Raw genomic sequence first — 18,215 nt, 5'->3', positions numbered from 1 at the left:
CATGTTGACACATAGACTATCATATGTAGATAGTAAACAAAGGTTGAAACAGAGCTGCGGTATCTGCTCCAATATAGCGCCTCATCCAATATGGCCGCCGTCTTCTATGAGGACCCTCTTCTCTTTAACTGTGAAGCACTTTGGTCAACCTCGGCTGTTGTGTTAAAATGTGCTATATAAATAAAGTTGGATTGGATTGGATTCTCCTCCAACACATTCACTTCTATTGAAGGAGTTCTCTACACAGTTAGAACAATCATGTCTCACTGAGTTTACAGGACAATTTCACAGTTTGATTTGTTACAGCTGTTTGTTACATACAGTTATGATCTGTGGTTCTTTTCATGTGGGTCACTTCAGCTTTGTAGACCTTTGTCTGCATCTTTTATTGATAAACACAGTGTCCTCTCCTTGGTGCCACACGGATTATTATATTGTTCATGCTTTTATGGGTAAACATTCACAGTGGGGCTGTCAGAAGGAAGTGAGCGCTCAGGCTCGCCCCGTCTGGGAGAGCTGCAGATAATCAACATGAAGTCAAACCAGGTCTTGATTCTATTTCTAAAGCACAGTTCAGAGACAATATGTGGAGGCTGGATGAAGACGTAAAGGCTTCCAAACATCCACAGTTAGGCTCCGTTCACACTGCAGGTCTTGGTTCTCAATATTTGTTTGCCGGGATCCGATTTCTTTGCTTTATAATTTCAAGCACGACCTGCCGTGTGAACTGGATCGGACCGCATGTTTTCGCGGCTCAGAGCGCAGAAAACGACGTGAAGTCACGCCGAGCACGCTTTTTATGCATGGCCCGCCAGTCAGCACCAGTGTTGCCAGATGTGACTCACTGTTTCCAGCCCAAACAATGTAAAACTCACACACCTCATTAAAAACCAGCCCAAATCTCAGCCTGTTTAGGAATCATGATAAAACCGTAAAAACTATTATATGTGTAATAAGGAACACGCCATAAGCACACAAATGTATAAAGTACACAAGTTAGAACGTAAGAGAATTTGACTCCCCAATTGGGGGACACCACCAGATCTGGCAACATGGGTCAGCTTGTGTAGATTCATTTTCAAGCGGTTGTTTAAATACGAGCCGACAAAATCTAGACAACATGACGAGAGAAAGAAGAAGGAGAACGAGGAAAAAAGAGAGCACAGCTTTTAACAAATTCACCAGTTTGACGGAGCCGCTTCCTCCGGCGCCTATCCGTGACGTCACTCACACGTCATTGACGAAACGGTCCCATGTAGAAAAATATCCAAATTGGTACCACATATGATCGAGGCCTGGGTCCGGTTTGAAAAGAATCGGAATTGGAGCTTTCATACGGCCACAAAACAGGTCGGACTATGAGGCTCAAAAGAACCTTTGACACCCCTGCCTTAGACAAATGGGATTCCACTGAGTTGCAGATCAGGACACACAATAATGTATGAAATTCACCATTTTCACCTCTAACTTACACACATTATAAACATAGTTAGAAATTACACACTTTCCAGTGTTATGTTGTGTTCAGATTTAGGAAATTAGAATTAAATTAATAGAGAATCTACAGTTATTATCAAAGAAAGTGATTAGAATAATGAATAAAGCTACTTATTGTCTTGCTATTGTGTACTTGAAGCGTTTAGATGTTCAATTTCCAGCGAGAAATGAAAATGTTTTGACATTGAGAAAAAGAAATAAATATTTGAGTCTTTTCGAAGGTTTTAGTTAGAAACATGGAAGCTGAGAATCCGTCTCAAATACTGACGAGTCCATGCAGAGAAATTATTGCTGAGTTGTTTGTTGAGCTTTAGAAAAAGCTTAAAATGTAATATAAATTAATCAGTGTTAATTGTGTGAAATAGTTCAAATATTCCGTTGGAATGTTTCTGATATTTTAGGTTCTTTTCATGGGTTGTACATTGAAAACAATAAAATCCCCCCTTTTCTCTACTGAATTGATGATAAAGTCTTTACAATCAGCAGCACATGTGAAGCCTGACAAGACTCAACTGTGAAGTGAAAACCATTTTAGTTGACTCATGAAGCTCATTGACAGAAGACAGAGGGTTTGCAGCGCCGTCAACAAAGCAAAGGAAGAATCTAAAAAAAAAAAAAAAAAACGAAAACATATTTTGAGTTATTTCATACTTATTTTTAACTCCAAAATTCCATATATGTTCTAGTTTTGATGCCGTCAGTCAATAGTTGATGGTCAAGAAAATAAAGAGTGAACATTGAATGAAAAGGTTAGTCCAGGCTTTTGATCGGTAGTTTATGTGTTTATGTATTTGTAGTTGTAGTTTCTTGAATGTTCTGTCTTGTGTTTATTCCAGGATGGCGAACCTGAGCTACATCAGAAACTTCTGCTTCAGCCGCTCCAGTAAAGACGAGCTCAGTTACTGCCTCAGCACGTTTGAAGCAGCTGTGGAGTACATCAGTCAGGGGAAGCTGCGGGACACACACTCTGTGAGAGAGACACACGCACACACACACACACACACACACACACACACACACACACACACACACACACACACACACACACACACACACACACACACACACACACACACACACACACACACACACACAGAGGCTGGTGGAGCTGGTTTAATGTGTTGGATTTGTGCGTCCTGTCAGGGCTCGGGCGAGCTGAGCGACAAGGCGCTGTTCAAGGAGAGGATGAGTCTGCTGGCTCAGAGCTCCGCCACGCCCATCCACTGTCTGTTTGAGGTGAGACGCTCACAAGCCTGTCCTCTGCTGCTCGTCCAACCTCCATCTACACACAGCAGCGTGACACCTCCACCTTCATTTCTGATGTACAACTGTGTGTGTGTGTGTGTGTGTGTGTGTGTGTGTGTGTGTGTGTGTGTGTGTGTGTGTGTGTGTGTGTGTGTGTGTGTGTGTGTGTGTGTGTGTGTGTGTGTGTGTGTGTGTGTGTGTGTGTGTGTGTGTGTGTGTGTGTGTGTGTGTGTGTGTGTGTGTGTGTGTGTGTGTGTGTTAGCACATCGCAAATGGGAATGAAGCGGAGGTACAGCGTCTGCTGAGTGAAGGAGAAGCTGACGAGGACGTCAGGATGTGTCACCCCCTCTGCTCCTGTGACCTCTGTGACCTGCAGCTGTCGGGGTCAGCACGCACGCACACACGCACACACACACACACACACACACACACACACACACTGTTCACATCTTGACATATTGTACCTGTAGAATTTGAATAATTGATCCTGTTTCAGTCGTTTGTTTTCTTTCGAGCCTTTGATTCTAAGTTTCCCAAACAAACCACCACACACGTTCCACACATTCACAAGAGCTGCAGATCAAAGATTTGTGCATTTGTTTTGTTTTTTCTTCTTTTCTTTTCAGATGAATGAATGGTGTGATTATATTTTTCCTACATGAAGCTCAGACCTTTAGTTTCTGCTTCGTGCACAACACACGGTACTTTCCCGTCTTCTCCACTTGCAACTGTTTCCTCTAAATTGGTTACATGTGGCGATGAAGTGTTTCTCTTCCTCTTTACTCCCTCAGAGAATGTCCTTCACTTCACAAACGGGCACAAAGGTCAATCAGGACCATTAGTGAAAGTACATCTTATGTATCTGTAGTGTGGCTGACCTGATTTACAATTGTCTGGTAAATAAAGTGTTTGGTTTTTTTTCCCCCCAATCAAACTCCAGGATCTTTAAATGGCCAAAAAACAAGGAACATTATCAACCCAAACGTCGTTGGACTGAATATCTTCCATGTGTTTGTGCTGCAGGCATCTGAACGATCCGTCCATCATCACGCCGTTCTCCAGAGACGATCGAGGCTACACGCCGCTGCACGTTGCTGCCATCTGTGGTGAGCAGCAGTGGGATCACACACACCTGTTTAAGTGCCGAGGGCCCAGATAACACATGTTTATTGTGTGTGCGTCAGGTCAGGCTCAGCTCATCGACGTGCTCATACATAAAGGAGCTCCAGTGAACGCCACAGACTACCACGCCCTCACACCGCTGCACCTGGCCTGCCAGCGTGGATACCAGGGAGTCGCGGTACGCAGTCACACACAGGCACTGCTGTGTCACGCATTTCCTAGCTGCTGCCTACTTAAATTCCAGACCAAGCCAGAGATATAATCTCTCCTGGGTTGACTCTAGGGTCTCCTTCCAGGTGGATGTGCCTGATAAGCCTCTAATGGAGGCGATCAGAGGGGATCTAACCAGATGAACCACCTCCTCTGGCTCCTTTCTTTGTAAAAATATCATGACTTTAAGTCTCTGCTGGATGGTTGAACTCCTCACCCTGTCATGAAGCCGCCACACTGTAGAGAAAGCTCACTGCAGCTGCTCGTGGCCATGATTTCACTCTCTGAGGGTGGAGATTGACTGACCCGATACACAGAGAGCTCAGCTCCTCTTCACAACGGTCCGGACTGCAGCCGATCTCACCATCACTGGAGAATCAGGCCCCGTTTACACAACAACATTAGTGAACGTCAGAATGTTTGTGTTGCTTCCTCAATGCAACAGTTCTTCTCCGAACGAACCATCATTTCCAACAAACATTAGATACTGAGTGGTCCCAGACGCTGCCTGTGAAGTTCTGCCTCCGGCCCCGACAGGCTGTAGACACAGAGCTGGTACTGATCGACCACTTCAGTAGTTATGGATCTCACTTTGACTCTGCGTCACAGTAACATAACTTAAATGGACTTCACTAATGTAGCACCTTTCAGCTGCGTGAGCAGCCCAAAAGCGCTTTACAGTGTTCATCACATTCACACATTCACTCACATTCACACACACACACACACCAATGGAGGTTGCAGCCATGCAAGGCGCTGACCCTCCACTGGGAGCAGTTAGTTTCTTCTTCCTGTCTGAGCACCGTTCAGCTCATACACACTCCTTTAAATCCTTCGCAAATCGTACAACACAAAGCAACTCTTTGTATATAATGAAATATTAAGCACAGTTCAGTTCCTTCTGGACATCATGGTGACCCCGCTTCACATTCTACCAGCTCTGCTCAGGTTCCCTCTACATTCATGTCGGTCTAGTGCGATTGTGATCCTCTGGTTCACGTTCTGCTTGGTTTGTGTGGTTTAGCTGCTGCTGCTGCATTACAAAGCCAACACAGACGCTCAGGACAACAACGGCAACACGGCTCTGCACCTGGCCTGCATGTATGGACACGAGGACGTAAGTTGTCTTCTTACTGCTGCTCGGCCTGGTTTGCACTCCAGAATCAAAAATAACTCTGCGTGACACCTCAACACTTTGAAATGTTTGAACTGAGTTAAAGTTAAACTGATTGAAGAAGGTAAAAATGGTGAACGAGGTCAAATGAACAGGATAACTGAACAAAAAACTATCAACAGAGCAAAGCGGTGTGTTCACCAGTCTCAATTCAATTTTTTAGATTTCATGAATCTTATTTCAAAATCAAGCCGCTTCAAGTTTGGTGAATATAGAATAATCATATAGAAAAGATTTAAAGCTAAATAGTGAAACTATTCCTTCACTCCTGTTTTTTTTGTGACTTTGAATCAGATCAGATCATCAACTGGAATATTGAGTCCAGTTTTCATTTGAACGTTTTCATCAATTTTCCTCAGTCGGCTCTTTTCAGTCAGAGCTTCACCTCAGTTGAAACGGTCATAATAGTCGAATGATGCTTAACTAAAATAACTTTTAATAATTGGAAACAGACCAGTGGTTAGTGGGAGGATCTCCAACCTGGACCACATTTCTGTTTTTGGTGAAAAGAAAATGGTTTGAGATGTTTAGTCTTTGAAGGATCTGTCTGAGGTACTTCCCCCTGCTGTGTGTGTGTGTGTGTGTCAGTGTGTGAAGGCGCTGGTGTACTACGACCTGCAGACGTGCCGCCTGGACCTGCAGAACGATAAAGGCGACACGGCGCTGCACATGGCCGCCCGCTGGGGTTACGAGGGGATCATCCAGGTGCTGCTGGAGAACGGGGCGGGGACACACTTCATCAACAAGAGCAAAGAGTCGCCGCTGCAGTGTGCACTCAACTCCAAGGTACACACACACACACACACACACACACACACACACACACACACACTGTTAGTAAGTCTCACATGGGCATCACTTTAATCAATCACTCAAAACACAGCAACAGAAGGTGACGCCCAAATGGATTCGTTTGAAGCTTAGATTGAAAAAAATCGGAATAAATATACATTAGCATGTCTCGCTCATTGCACAGTCACACCTCGTCGCTGAAGTTAGTTTGACGATCTCAAGGCCGCCTTTGTTTACAGAGTAACGCATTTTCTGGTCACATCTGATTAGAAGCGTTGAAAAGGATGACGAAGAAGGAACGCGTCTCATGGATTGGTCCGAACCGAAAGCAGAAGCCCCGCCCCTTTAGTCGGTGGTGGCTAATGGGTAGCCACAAGCAACCACGATATGTGGTCTCCAGGCCAGAAATCTATGAGCGCCTTCCTCACCACTTCTCCCTCACTACTCCACGTCTGCCCACGAGATGTTTTCCTATTTTTTCCTTTCTGCGGCTGCTTCTTCAGATTCGCACCAAAGGCGTTGATTGTTTACTACCCAGAATGCACTGCACTAATGTCACAACATGGCACCTGCCCTCACTGCCGAAGCGACCAAAAGCTGGTTCAGTGACCGCGGTGTTACTGTGCTGGATTGGCCTGATATGAACCCCGTCGAGAATCTATGGCAGGAGTATTCAATTCCAGGCGCCAGGGGCCGGTGTGCTGCAGGTTTAAGGAACAAACCTGAATCCAATAGGGGGCTGGTTGTTGTGCTTCTTTACAAGCTTGATGACATCATCATTAGATTGAGGCGTGCTGAAGCTTGGAGAGACCTAAAACCTGCAGGACGCCGGCCCTCGTAGGCCCGGATATTCACATTTTTTAAGATGTATTTTGTGGAAAAAACAAAACCTACCATGTTGTTTTGTCTCGTGTTGAGAAATAACCTAACAAACATAACAAAGCCATGGCCATGTATGATCCTGTTAAACCTTCTCTTTCCCACAGTGACGTCAGTGAATCTGAACCCTCAGAAATGACTATTTCTTTGGAAATAAATAAATGTGGAAATGTTTAATGTGACCTGTGGTTCAGATTTCACTGTTCCAGTGTTGATGGAAAATGTGAATAAAAATCCATTTAATCTCTTTAAACCAGCTCCTCTCTGTTCACTCTCCGGTTAGATCCTCAGGTTGCTGCAGTCCACGCAGAACGGACGTCAGCGCAGCAGCAGAGTCCACGTGAGTCTCATATCCAACATGAATTCATACTTTTTAAAGCTCTGCAGGCTGAAGGGTGCATCAGGTTTAACTTAAAGCCGGGAGTCAGTGTGGTTTGTGTCTTTGTGGCCCTGCGCAGACTCTCTGCTGAGCAAAACGTTTTGGAGCTTTACTGTTGATGTTGGCTTTGGGGGAGCCTGGTTTGAATCCCAGGAGTGCTGTGGCTTTCTTTTTTGGAGAACATGTAATGTACCTTCCTGGTCTGAGCCTGAGGAGACAGCTTCCAGTCTGAATGAAACATGCCGCTGGTGTTTCTTTCTCTACTCAGTCTCCGGGTCACTCGCCTCTGGCGTCGGACTGCAGCAGCCGCCGCTCGTCCGTCTCCAGCACGTCTTCGCTGGGCTCAGAGGCCAAACCAGAGGGGGAGCGAGTCCGGCACCGGGAGGTGGGCTGCAGCTCCAAACACTCAGGAATCAGCGTGAAAATGAGTTTTACTGTAAAAGCTGATGCATCCAGACAGAGAAGATTTATAACGTGATGAGTAACGAAAGAGAAGCCAATTTTGACATTTTTCAACTAAAATCACAACTTTACCACCAAGAACTGAGGATTTCATGCTCTGTATGTTGAGACTGAAACATTTATATGACAGAAAGTGTGATTAATTACAAACTGTAGGATTAACTCAGCGGAGACACAACTTTTTACATACAATCATTCACTTGCAATCGCAAACTTTCAGGAAGAGATCAAGAGACAGACAGAACTGCACGCGAATGATCTGAACTATTAACCCACAGGTTAGCAACACGTTTTATTTCTGATGCTGTCTGTCTGTCTGTCTGTCTGTCTGTCTGTCTGTCTGTCAGGTGGAGAAGCTGCTGCGGGCGGTGGCTGATGGTGATGTAGAGATGGTGAGTGAGATCTGACATGAAGCTGTGTGAGGGTCCACCTGCACGTCCTCACACCTGTGTGTGTGTGGGTGTGTGTGTGTGTGTGTGTGTGTGTGTGTTTGTGTGTTTGTGCGTGTTAGGTGCGGTACTTGCTGGAGTGGATGGACGAAGAGGAGGAGGATGAAGGAACAATGAGGCCCGAGGCTGCTCTCTGCCACCCTCTGTGTCAGTGTCGTCAGTGTGCCCCGACTCAGAAGGTGAGTTACACACAGTACAACGTGGTGTGAAATGTTTTCAGTACTTGTTCCATCTGAAATGACAAGAAGAAAAATATAAAGCACACAAGGTGTGTGTGTGTGTGTGTGTGTGTGTGTGTGTGTGTGTGTGTGTGTGTGTGTGTGTGTGTGTGTGTGTGTGTGTGTGTGTGTGTGTGTGTGTGTGTGTGTGTGTGTGTGTGTGTGTGTGTGTGTGTGTGTGTGTGTGTGTGTGTGTGTGTGTGTGTGTGTGTGTGTGTAAAATGAACAAGGTAATGATTGAGACTGTCACATTGTGCTACAAGTAAAGTATCCAAGGCAGTTTGAGTCAGTTGTTTCAGGTTCAGCAGGCGAACAGCCTGAGAGAAGAAGCTCCTCCTCATCCTCTCTCTTTGCCGCAGCGGTAGCGCCGCCCTGCTGCCTGCAGAGAGAACAGTCTGGCTGGAGTAGTTAGGCTAACTCAACTCTTTGAAACATCTTTTATTCTAGATAATAGAACTGTAAAGGGCAGAGTGTAGATCTATATATTTATTCTTTAATAACTTTAAAAAAAAAACCTACACGTGCAGCAGAGAGCCGACACAACTTATGCAGAGTTCAACAACATAATTAGAAAACTATTTTAATTATTTGAAATTTTTCTTTACTACTTAATCTTTTTGTTGAGTTGTTTTTAATTGCACAATTTATTTTAATTGTATGTGGAGAAATTCATCAAAATGCATTAATTCAGTTCTTTCTTTTATATATAATGAGTCCCTCGCCAAAGGTGGGCGGTGGGCCAAAGCTTTAAGACGCCAAAAATCACAGCTCAAGTCGCCTCTGCAAGCCCGTTTCACACAAAATAATCTGGGTTTTGTGGAATATTTGTGTTTTATTTTTTCCCTGATCTGATCAGTTGGATTTGATGTTTCCTCCCTCTCAGCTCTCGGTGCTGCAGGCCGGAGCCCTCGGGGTCAACAGCTCCAACATAGACGGCTTCACGCCGCTCCATGTGGCCGCGCTGCACGGACACTCGGCACTCAGCGCCCTGCTGGTCCGACATGGCGCCAACGTCAACGCTCGCACCAGCCAGAGCTCCACGCCGCTTCACCTGGCCAGCCAGAACAGCCATGTGCAGGTAGGGTGTGTGTGTGTGTGTGTGCGTGTGTGTGCATGTCGACTGGCAGCCACAAGTTGTGAAAGAGAATTGCACCAAAAAGAAAACAAACACACAAACAACATGCAAACCCCACACTGAAAGGAGGCAGTGCGAACCAGCGATTACTGCATTCCATTTTTGTTCTATTTTTTTTAGGGTCCAAGTGGTGCAAAGACCCTGTTGGAATACAAGGACTTATTATAGTTGAATGTACTTAATTGTTTAGTTCCATGTGAAAATGCTGCATTTTTGACTGCCTGTACGTCAAACCGGCATTAAACTTTGCACACGTCAGAAGTTGCAAAAATGTTTTGTATTTCAGAGGAATTATACTTATTTGTATCAAAGTGGTTCTATAGCCCCCCCTACAAGTTTTGCCCATTTATAACTTCCACCCCAGGCGGCACATTCTGCCTACCTCGACGAAATTTGTTAGGCTTATGCAGCACGTCAACACCCAAACTCTAAACCCAACAGGAAGTTCCCCATTTTGAGTTATGCATGACATTTTTTTCCTAGAGACATGAAATTGGACCAGTATACTTAACAGCCCTTCCTGATTAAAAAAAAAAAAACTTTACTAAAAAAGTAATCAAAATGTTACTCAAAAGTCAAAGGGCGTGGCCAGGATGACCCCTCTGCATTTCTGATGGTTCGCCATGAAACAGGAAGTGTTTTGTAACTCTGCTCTACATACCTGTAACTCCAGGTGTCATCACAGTCCTGCACTGAACACATTCACATGCTGGTGTCCATCCACAGTCATAGCACCACCTTGTGGTAGCAGGAGTTTCAGCTTTTTTACATTATTTGATTATTTCTAGTCTGTTTGCACGTTATTGGCGGGTGTGGCTCGGTTGGTAGAGCGGTTATCTCCCAGTTGGTAAGTTGCCGGTTTGATTCGCCACCATCGGTGTGTGAATGTGATGAACAATGCAAAGTGCTTTGTGACGGCTCAAGCACTTTAAAAGTGCATTAGAAGTGAACTCCATTGACCATGTTAAGCTCAAATGTGGTGGCATGTTTATGATGAGTCCCGAAGAAAAGTGTTTGTATCTGAGCTGCACTTGATCCCATCAACGGCAAACTTCTTCTTCTGGACACCGGGCCCAGTCTTAAGACATCCACACTTCAAAATTAGGAAATAGTAATAGCGCCACCTACTGGCAATAAAAAGTTTATTCTTTCTTTTGTCTTTAGTTTCAGTTTACAACACAACCTGTGTGTGTGTGTGTGTGTGTGTGTGTGTGTGTGTGTGTGTGTGTGTGTGTGTGTGTGTGTGTGTGTGTGTGTGTGTGTGTGTGTGTGTGTGTGTGTGTGTGTGTGTGTGTGTGTGTGTGTGTGTGTGTGTGTGTGTGTGTGTGTGTGTGTGTGTGTGTGTGTGTGTGTGTGTGTGTGTGTGTGTGTGTGTGTGTGTGTCTCTCAGGTGCTGAGGTTTCTTCTGGAGTGTAACGCCAAACTGAACAAGAAGGACCAGTACGGGAACACGCCTCTGATGCACGCCTGTCTCCGTGGTAACCTGGAGGCAGCCAGCACCTTGCTGCAGGTGAGCGATGGCGAGGACTCCGTCTCCATGTGGTGTCAGGACATGACAAGGGCCTTCTCAACCTCGTCTTCCTCGTCATCCTCTTCCCCCTCCACATCCTCCTCTCCTCCTCCTCCTTATCATCCATCTCTTCCTCCTCCTCATTTTCTTCATCCGCCTCAATCTCATCCTACTTATCTTCCTCTTCCACCTCATCTTCCTCCTCCCACTATCATTCTCATTCTTCTTCCTCCTCCTACTTCTCCTCATCTTCGTCCTCCCCTTCCTCCTGTGTGTGCAGAGCAACGCGCTGCTCAACGTGGCCAACCAGCAGGGCAACACGGCGCTGCACGAGGCCGTGCGGCGAGGACACCAGCCACTGGTGGAGCTGCTGCTGAGGGGCGGAGCCTCGGCCGGCATACGAAACAAGCGGCAGAGGAATCCGCTGGACTGCGCCCATGAACTGGGGGGCAAGGTGAGGGCAGGAAGTGCACATGTCTTTGAATCTGATGGCATTCTCCTCGCCAACGCCGGCTCCTCGACCTTCCATTCAGAAGGTTTCAGTGATATTTTTCTAGCCATCATCCAGCACGCTGCTTGGCGTATACGTTTTCTCAGGCTTACTCTCTTCGACATTCATGGTTTTCGATGTCTGTGAGGTTGCGATTCTGTGAATTAGGGATGTCCCGATCACACTTTTTTGCCCCCGATACCGATCCGATTTTTCAGAATTGAGTATCGGCCGATACCGATACTTTCCCGATCCGATACTCACATTGCTATTGCAAAGATACTCAATAGTCTATTTCTGGAGCAACTGAGATGTCTGAAGCTAGAAGCACTATTGGCAGAAGCTTTGTTTAGCTAGAAATTATTGTAAAACTCACTTATTGAATCAATGTGTGGATGTTTCCAGAACACTGAAATCCTGAGAGCTCTCCAGAAGGCGTCCGGACTGTCTCCTGATGACGAACCCATCAAACTCCTCTCTGTGCCCAAAGGAGCTCTCGGTAACTCGCATCACTGTTTTAAAATGTCCACAAACTTCGGCTTTCCCAGGTTGTTTCAACTCTTCCAGGGAAAATATTTTAAGAAATCCTGTTAAAATAAAAACAAATGTTCTGTCACCGACTGCAACAGTTTACGACTTCAAAGTCCAAGCAGATTTTGAAATTAAAGCCTTTTTTCACACCTTCATTTGGTTAGCTTTGCGTTCGTTCACACTTGCCTGGACACATCATGCAATTACAACAGCTGCTCGTATGGGGGCGCTGTCTCCCGAAACAAACACTGACCAGAGAGGAAGAAAAGACAAACGGCTCATTGATTGGTCCAGACAGAAAGCAGAAGTCCCGCCCCTTTAGCCTGTGGTAGCTAAAGGCTAATTAGCATGTGGCTAATGGGTAGCCACAAACGCCCGCAATATATAGTCTCCAGACCAGATATTAATGAGCGTCTTCCTCACTGTCTACCTCACTGTGTCTTCCTCACTGCGTCTACCTCACTGCGTCTACCTCAATGCATCTTCCTCACTGCGTCTACCTCACTGCCTCACTGCGTCTTCCTCACTGCGTCTTCCTCACTGTCTACCTCACTGCGTCTACCTCACTGCGTCTTCCTCACTGCGTCTTCCTCACTGCGTCTACCTCACTGCGTCTACCTCACTGTGTCTTCCTCACTGCGTCTACCTCACTGCGTCTTCCTCACTGCAACTTCCTCACGGCATCTTCCTCACTGCCTCATTGCGTCTTCCTCACTGCATCTTCCTCACTGCGTCTACCTCACTGCCTCACTGAGTCTACCTCACTGTGTCTTCCTCACTGCGTCTTCCTCACTACTCTACGTCTGCTCGCAAGATATTTTCCAACCTTTTCTTTCTGGGTCTGTTTCTTCGGGTTTGCGCGGTTAGCTTTGTTTGTTTACTTCCCAAAATGCATTGCACTCTACGTCACGTCACCCGTCTGCTGGAAAGTCCACAGTTGTTCACTTGCAAGTGAACGGAGACTCACGTTTTCAAGTGGAGCAGAGTTCACTTGTTTGATCTGGATCAGAGTCAAGGGGACGAAGCGTCTCCCAGAAAGTCCCTGAAGACAACTCTGGCCCGGATCAAACAGGGCTGTTGTGAACGCGCTCCTAAAAGTAGTGAGTTTAACAGTGGCGATGATATGAAGTAATCTGATTACTTTATCTGTTGCAGCTCATTCGTTTGTGCAGCGTCTCAGGTTACAGGATCACTCCAATGGCAGGAAGCACAAGTTAGCTCAGTCCATTAGCAGGTAAAAAAAAAAAACACACACACACCACCCCAATTACTTTCCACATGCTGTACCCCCCCCCCCTCCCCCCCACCCCACCATCACCACCAACACCACCCCTCCCCCCCCCGCTTCACGTGGCTGTGTTGTGTTCAGGGTGCAGCAGATGAAGACAGGCTCCTCTGCTGGTCCTCCTCCTGTCGGTCAGGTATGCTCTGTGACCTCTGTGACCTCGCACTGACTGACTGTGAACTATTTCCTGCTCTTTTCCTCTTTAACTTGCTCTGTTCTGTTCTGATTGCTGATCTGTGTGTTTTACAGTTGTGCTCTTAAGTTTACATTCGCTGGAAGAATCTATATGATTTCATGGCCATTTTTCAGAGAATATGACGAGAGAAAAACTTTTTTCACTCATGATTAGTGTGAAGCCATTTATTATCAAGCGACTCTTTTTAAATCATAACGACAACAGAAACTACCCAAATGACCTTGATGAAAAGGTTACGTGGAGGTTTTAGCCTGATAACGTGAACACAAGTTGAAACAAACGGCTTTGAAAGGCTCCTAAAGGGAAACATCCTCACCTGTTTGCTTGTAGGTCAGTTTGTGTGCATAAAAGGTCAATGAGGTCATTTTATTTTATTCTATTTTTTTTTATGTATTCTATTTTATTTTTCATTTATATTTAGTCAAATGTTTTTATTTATTTTCATTATATTTATTTAGGTTGCATTCATTTTTTATAAAAAATTTTTTTATCGCATTTTATGTTTCTTTTAATTTTCTTCTTTTATAACATTTTTTTACAATTTATTTGCTTCATATCATTGATATATTTATTTTCTTTTCAATTTCAATTCCGTTTATTTTTCTTTAATTCAGTATTTATTTGTTCTGTTAAATTTCTTTTTTTTAAATCTATCTATTTTTATTCAATTTAAGTCTGCCCGTCCTCTGTGCAGGTGGAGGCTGACAAGAGGAGGCTGAGGAGAGGGGAGACGATGGAGGTCAGAGTGGGGGCGGGGCCCCGGCTCAGAGAGCGCCCATTGACTCGCTGCCGCACGCTGGACTGTGCGGACCCCCTGGACCCTGCAGCATTCGCCCGCCCAGGAGCCACGCTCACAGATCCGGACCTCACACACACCGACAGCACCGACGGCTCCGCCTGCAGCGGCGACAGCTCCCCCTCTCCGCCCTCACGCACGGCCCTGCGCACACACACACCACCACACACACCTGCACCGTCCGAGGCCACGGCACGCTGCGAAAACTCTGCTGGACACGACGAGGAAAACGCTAACAGCACAGCTGCAGGGTACGAACGCACACAGTCGCACGCGCACACCGAGAGTGAAGGTGAAAACACACTCCAGCCTTCACACGGACAGCAAGAGAGCACACACACCACCTAGTCTCCATCCTCCAGGCCACACCACATTCACTCGCAGCTCTTCTCTCTCTCCACTGCCTCCTGGACCGAAGCTACAAACCTCAACAAGCACAGCTGCAGCCAATCACCTCCTCCCGTCCGCGTCCATAAGGAGTTGACCAGTAATAGAAAACGTGTATTACACCAAATGTAATACCTGCGGCCAATCCTGTTATATGGCATGAATAAAAGTGCAAGGTTTTCTTTGTATAGTCATCCTTTTTATTTTGACATTTGAAATGGATAAACGATCCAGTGGTCGTCTTTAGCAGTAAACAATGAAGAATGAATGTTGGTTCAATCCCGCAGGTTTGATCCTGTAAAGCTTCTTCATTGTGACGCTTCTTGGCCACCAGAGGGAGCCGTCACTTTGGTGACGCGGTGAGGAGTTGGACCGCGACCTGAACCCGTTAAAGGAGCCAAACTGGTGACGTGTTCATTTTGTATCTCTAGAAAACCTGTGAACACTTCTGTTGATGTACTTTTGAGGTTTTGACTCGGCATAACAACAAGTGAACACTGTACATTCCCACCTCACTTCACTGCTGTCAGTTTTTGAGTACCCGAGGTTAAAACTTGTCACACTCGCAGCATTTAGCTCCGAGGTATTTTTTAGCGTACGCTCCGATTAGCTCCCGGTGCTTTTGGTGCTGGTCGCTTCAGAACCAATAGACACAAACATCTGAAGTTGTCAACAATGTGCAGTTAAGTCCTGAAGCTCCGTTCAGGTCGGATGAATTTGAGTGTTTCTGTTCTGACTGAATCTGGGGTTTTTCACATGGTTAGCCTCGATGCTAATGCTATTCTGCCGGCCTGCCTGAAATCCTTTAGTAGCAGGCAGCTAGCATTCACAACTGCATCTTTCCAGGTGTTTAGGAACATCTGCAAAGATGTCTTACTATGTAAAGTACTGTACAGGGCGACCTAGTGGACAAGTTGGGAACCTCAGTCAATGAAAAATACATTTTTTTTGGTTTGTTTTTTAAAGTTTTGTTGTCCAGTTCAAACCGTCGCAGGCCCATTTTGACCCGCAGGCCGAACGTTTGACTCCCCTGATTTGTTGTCGTGGTCTCGGCTGAGTTTTAAGCACTTTGCTGAAAGGGATGCAGACCGTTTCTTGAATGTCTTTGACTCAGTTTTACTTGAGTACTACATGCTAGCTAGCTTCTTTTTTTTTCCCGTGTATTACAAATGGATGATTGCTTTTTCCTCTTTAATTTCCAGTGTTAAAGGTTTTATTGTGAATTGAAGTTGTGCATTAAGAGAGTTTGAGCCTCTTGGATGTTGCTGCCTGGTTCTTTTTTCTTATTTTAAGTAATGCTATGTAAGCATTGACACATTATCTTCAGTGGGATCCAGCTCCCTGGAGCCCCTTCATGTAAAAACTCAAAGGATTATTGCTTTTCTTTTTCTTTTCACCCTTGCATAAGTGGTTTAGCCATTTTATCTGTTTTAGTTGTTTCACCAATTTTTTAGTAGTTATTTTAACAGTTTCAGCTCATTTTAGCTGCTGAAGCTGCTGCCGCCAATTTAGCTTTTTTTTTACAGTTTTTTTCTTTTAACTATTATTTAGCGGAATAGCAATTTTTTTAGTGGGTTAACAGCTAAAAACAGGAGCTCAAATAGGTTAAAAGACAACAGCTGAAACTGCTAAAATAACTTACAACCACAAAAAGAGGTTAAATAGCTATAATGGGTAAACTGTTAACATAAGGTTATAAAAATAAAGAAACTATGAAATGACTAAACAGGCTGATGGAGCTTCAACAACTAAAAACTAAGATGGCTACAAAGAGCTAAAACAGTTCAACGAAAATAACTTAAAACCACTATAAACATACATAAACAGGTCAAACAGAATGACTGCACCACTAATGTGAAGTTAAATAAATAAACTCTAAAGTCTAAAACCACTAAAGCAGCTAAAATTGCTTGAAAAAAACGAAACCTTAAATCAGCCCAAGAAAACTTATTTTGGCTTACGGATTAAATTCACGATTTATTAAACAAGTTGAACGGTTTTGTTCTTGAATGTCTTTATGTAAAGGTTTCGAAGCGGGTCTTTTACTGGTGAAGGTTTCAGAGGCCCGATGCAGGTTTGGTTCTTCACATAAAGCTCGATTCTGATAAAAGAGGACATGAAGTGCAACTCTGACCCTGAAGCACCCTGAAACACCCTGAAACACCCTGAAGCACCCTGAAGCACCCTGAAGCACCGGCCTCCAACGTTTCTGCTTCCATTTCATTTGGCTTCAACTCCTGAAAAAACTGATTCAGGTTCAGAAGATTCTTCAGTTATTTACTTCTAATGAAAGAAGGTTTGTGAGACTTTGACAAGTTTGAGCTTTGAAAGGAAACACACACACACACACACACACACACACACACACACACACACACACACACACACACACACACACACACACACACACACACACACACACACACACACACACACACACACACACACACAGCTCTCTCGTATTTATGCTGATTTAGTTTGTATTATTTTTGTACCACTGATTTGAATGTTTCCAGATGTTGTGAATGTGCCTTATTTAATTCACTCTTACCACAATAAAACCTTTGATTGACACTACTCCCTCCAAGTTAGCTTGTTTAATTCATCCCGTCTTACACACTTATTGAACTATATACTCAATTTTAATTGGACAAACTATGATATTACCAGTGCCAGACGTGTTGTTTGGCCAAGAAGTGGGTCTGGTCGGACCAACAGGACGATGATTTGAAGGCAGTTTAGTTCGATTTGATCGGGAAACGTGAAATCACAGCATCATGGGATATAAAGACCTTTGACTGAGTTTAAGGACAATTAAGTCGATTTTAAAAATCTGTTACTTTTGAAACTGCTAAAGTTGAAATCGTAAACCTTCCATTGACGTATATTTCCCCTTCTGTTAATAAGAAAAGCAACAAACAATTCAGCTTAATCTTTTCTTGTTGGAACACATCTGGAGAAATCTCCTGTTGATCAGTTTGTATCCTCAGTCTGGTAAAAGCTTTTAAACCTGGACAATCTCCCCTCAGAGTGCTAACGCTACTTCTCGATAGCGTCTCCGTCCTGACAACAGAGCGACTCCCTGGGGGACAACAAGGGAACAACAAAATAACTTCTTTATTTTGACGTTCTTCATGGTTAACGTTTTAATTTATTGCCAAGGCCTCAATATAAAGATGCAATACCACTTTAGCCCCCATGGCCCTGCAGAGGGTAGAGGGTCCGGAAGGTGTCTCGCTTGGTAGAGCACGTCGTCTGTCAATCGGAAGGCTGCAGGTTCAATTGCCTGTCTGAACTTCAAACTGCTCCCAATGGATGGACCGGGTGCCTTGCATGGCAGCCGCCCCGTGTGTGTGTGTGTGTGTGTGTGTGTGTGTGTGTGTGTGTGTGTGTGTGTGTGTGTGTGTGTGTGTGTGTGTGTGTGTGTGTGTGTGTGTGTGTGTGTGTGTGTGTGTGTG

At 44.9% G+C, this 18,215-nt stretch overlaps 1 protein-coding gene across 2 annotated transcripts in view; it reads left to right on the top strand.

The window, feature by feature from the left end:
- ankrd27 (ankyrin repeat domain 27 (VPS9 domain)) overlaps nt 1-15,254 on the top strand; it is a 29,678-nt gene extending 14,424 nt beyond the window's left edge. Inside the window, exons 11-29 of one of the 2 annotated variants that reach the window (XM_080475237.1) lie at nt 2,334-2,466; nt 2,641-2,733; nt 3,005-3,126; nt 3,766-3,848; nt 3,927-4,042; nt 5,099-5,191; nt 5,837-6,034; nt 7,203-7,259; nt 7,567-7,683; nt 8,108-8,152; nt 8,272-8,388; nt 9,311-9,505; nt 10,953-11,072; nt 11,353-11,526; nt 11,968-12,061; nt 13,249-13,327; nt 13,463-13,514; nt 14,269-14,621; nt 15,045-15,254. In XM_080475237.1, the coding sequence (XP_080331363.1) occupies nt 2,334-2,466; nt 2,641-2,733; nt 3,005-3,126; nt 3,766-3,848; nt 3,927-4,042; nt 5,099-5,191; nt 5,837-6,034; nt 7,203-7,259; nt 7,567-7,683; nt 8,108-8,152; nt 8,272-8,388; nt 9,311-9,505; nt 10,953-11,072; nt 11,353-11,526; nt 11,968-12,061; nt 13,249-13,327; nt 13,463-13,514; nt 14,269-14,621; nt 15,045-15,120 (2,317 nt within the window). In that variant the 3' untranslated portion in view covers nt 15,121-15,254. Of the gene's footprint in view, nt 1-2,333; nt 2,467-2,640; nt 2,734-3,004; nt 3,127-3,765; nt 3,849-3,926; nt 4,043-5,098; nt 5,192-5,836; nt 6,035-7,202; nt 7,260-7,566; nt 7,684-8,107; nt 8,153-8,271; nt 8,389-9,310; nt 9,506-10,952; nt 11,073-11,352; nt 11,527-11,967; nt 12,062-13,248; nt 13,328-13,462; nt 13,515-14,268; nt 14,945-15,044 lie in introns of those variants that run through there. The other variant, XM_080475236.1, reaches the window with a different exon arrangement.
- Nucleotides 15,255-18,215: the final 2,961 nt, after the last annotated feature.

Source organism: Lipophrys pholis (genome assembly GCF_963383615.2).
Source record: "Lipophrys pholis genome assembly, chromosome: 11".
Taxonomy (NCBI): domain Eukaryota; kingdom Metazoa; phylum Chordata; class Actinopteri; order Blenniiformes; family Blenniidae; genus Lipophrys; species Lipophrys pholis.
Note: the sequence above shows the minus strand (reverse complement) of the source record. Positions and strands in the feature narration are given on the sequence as shown.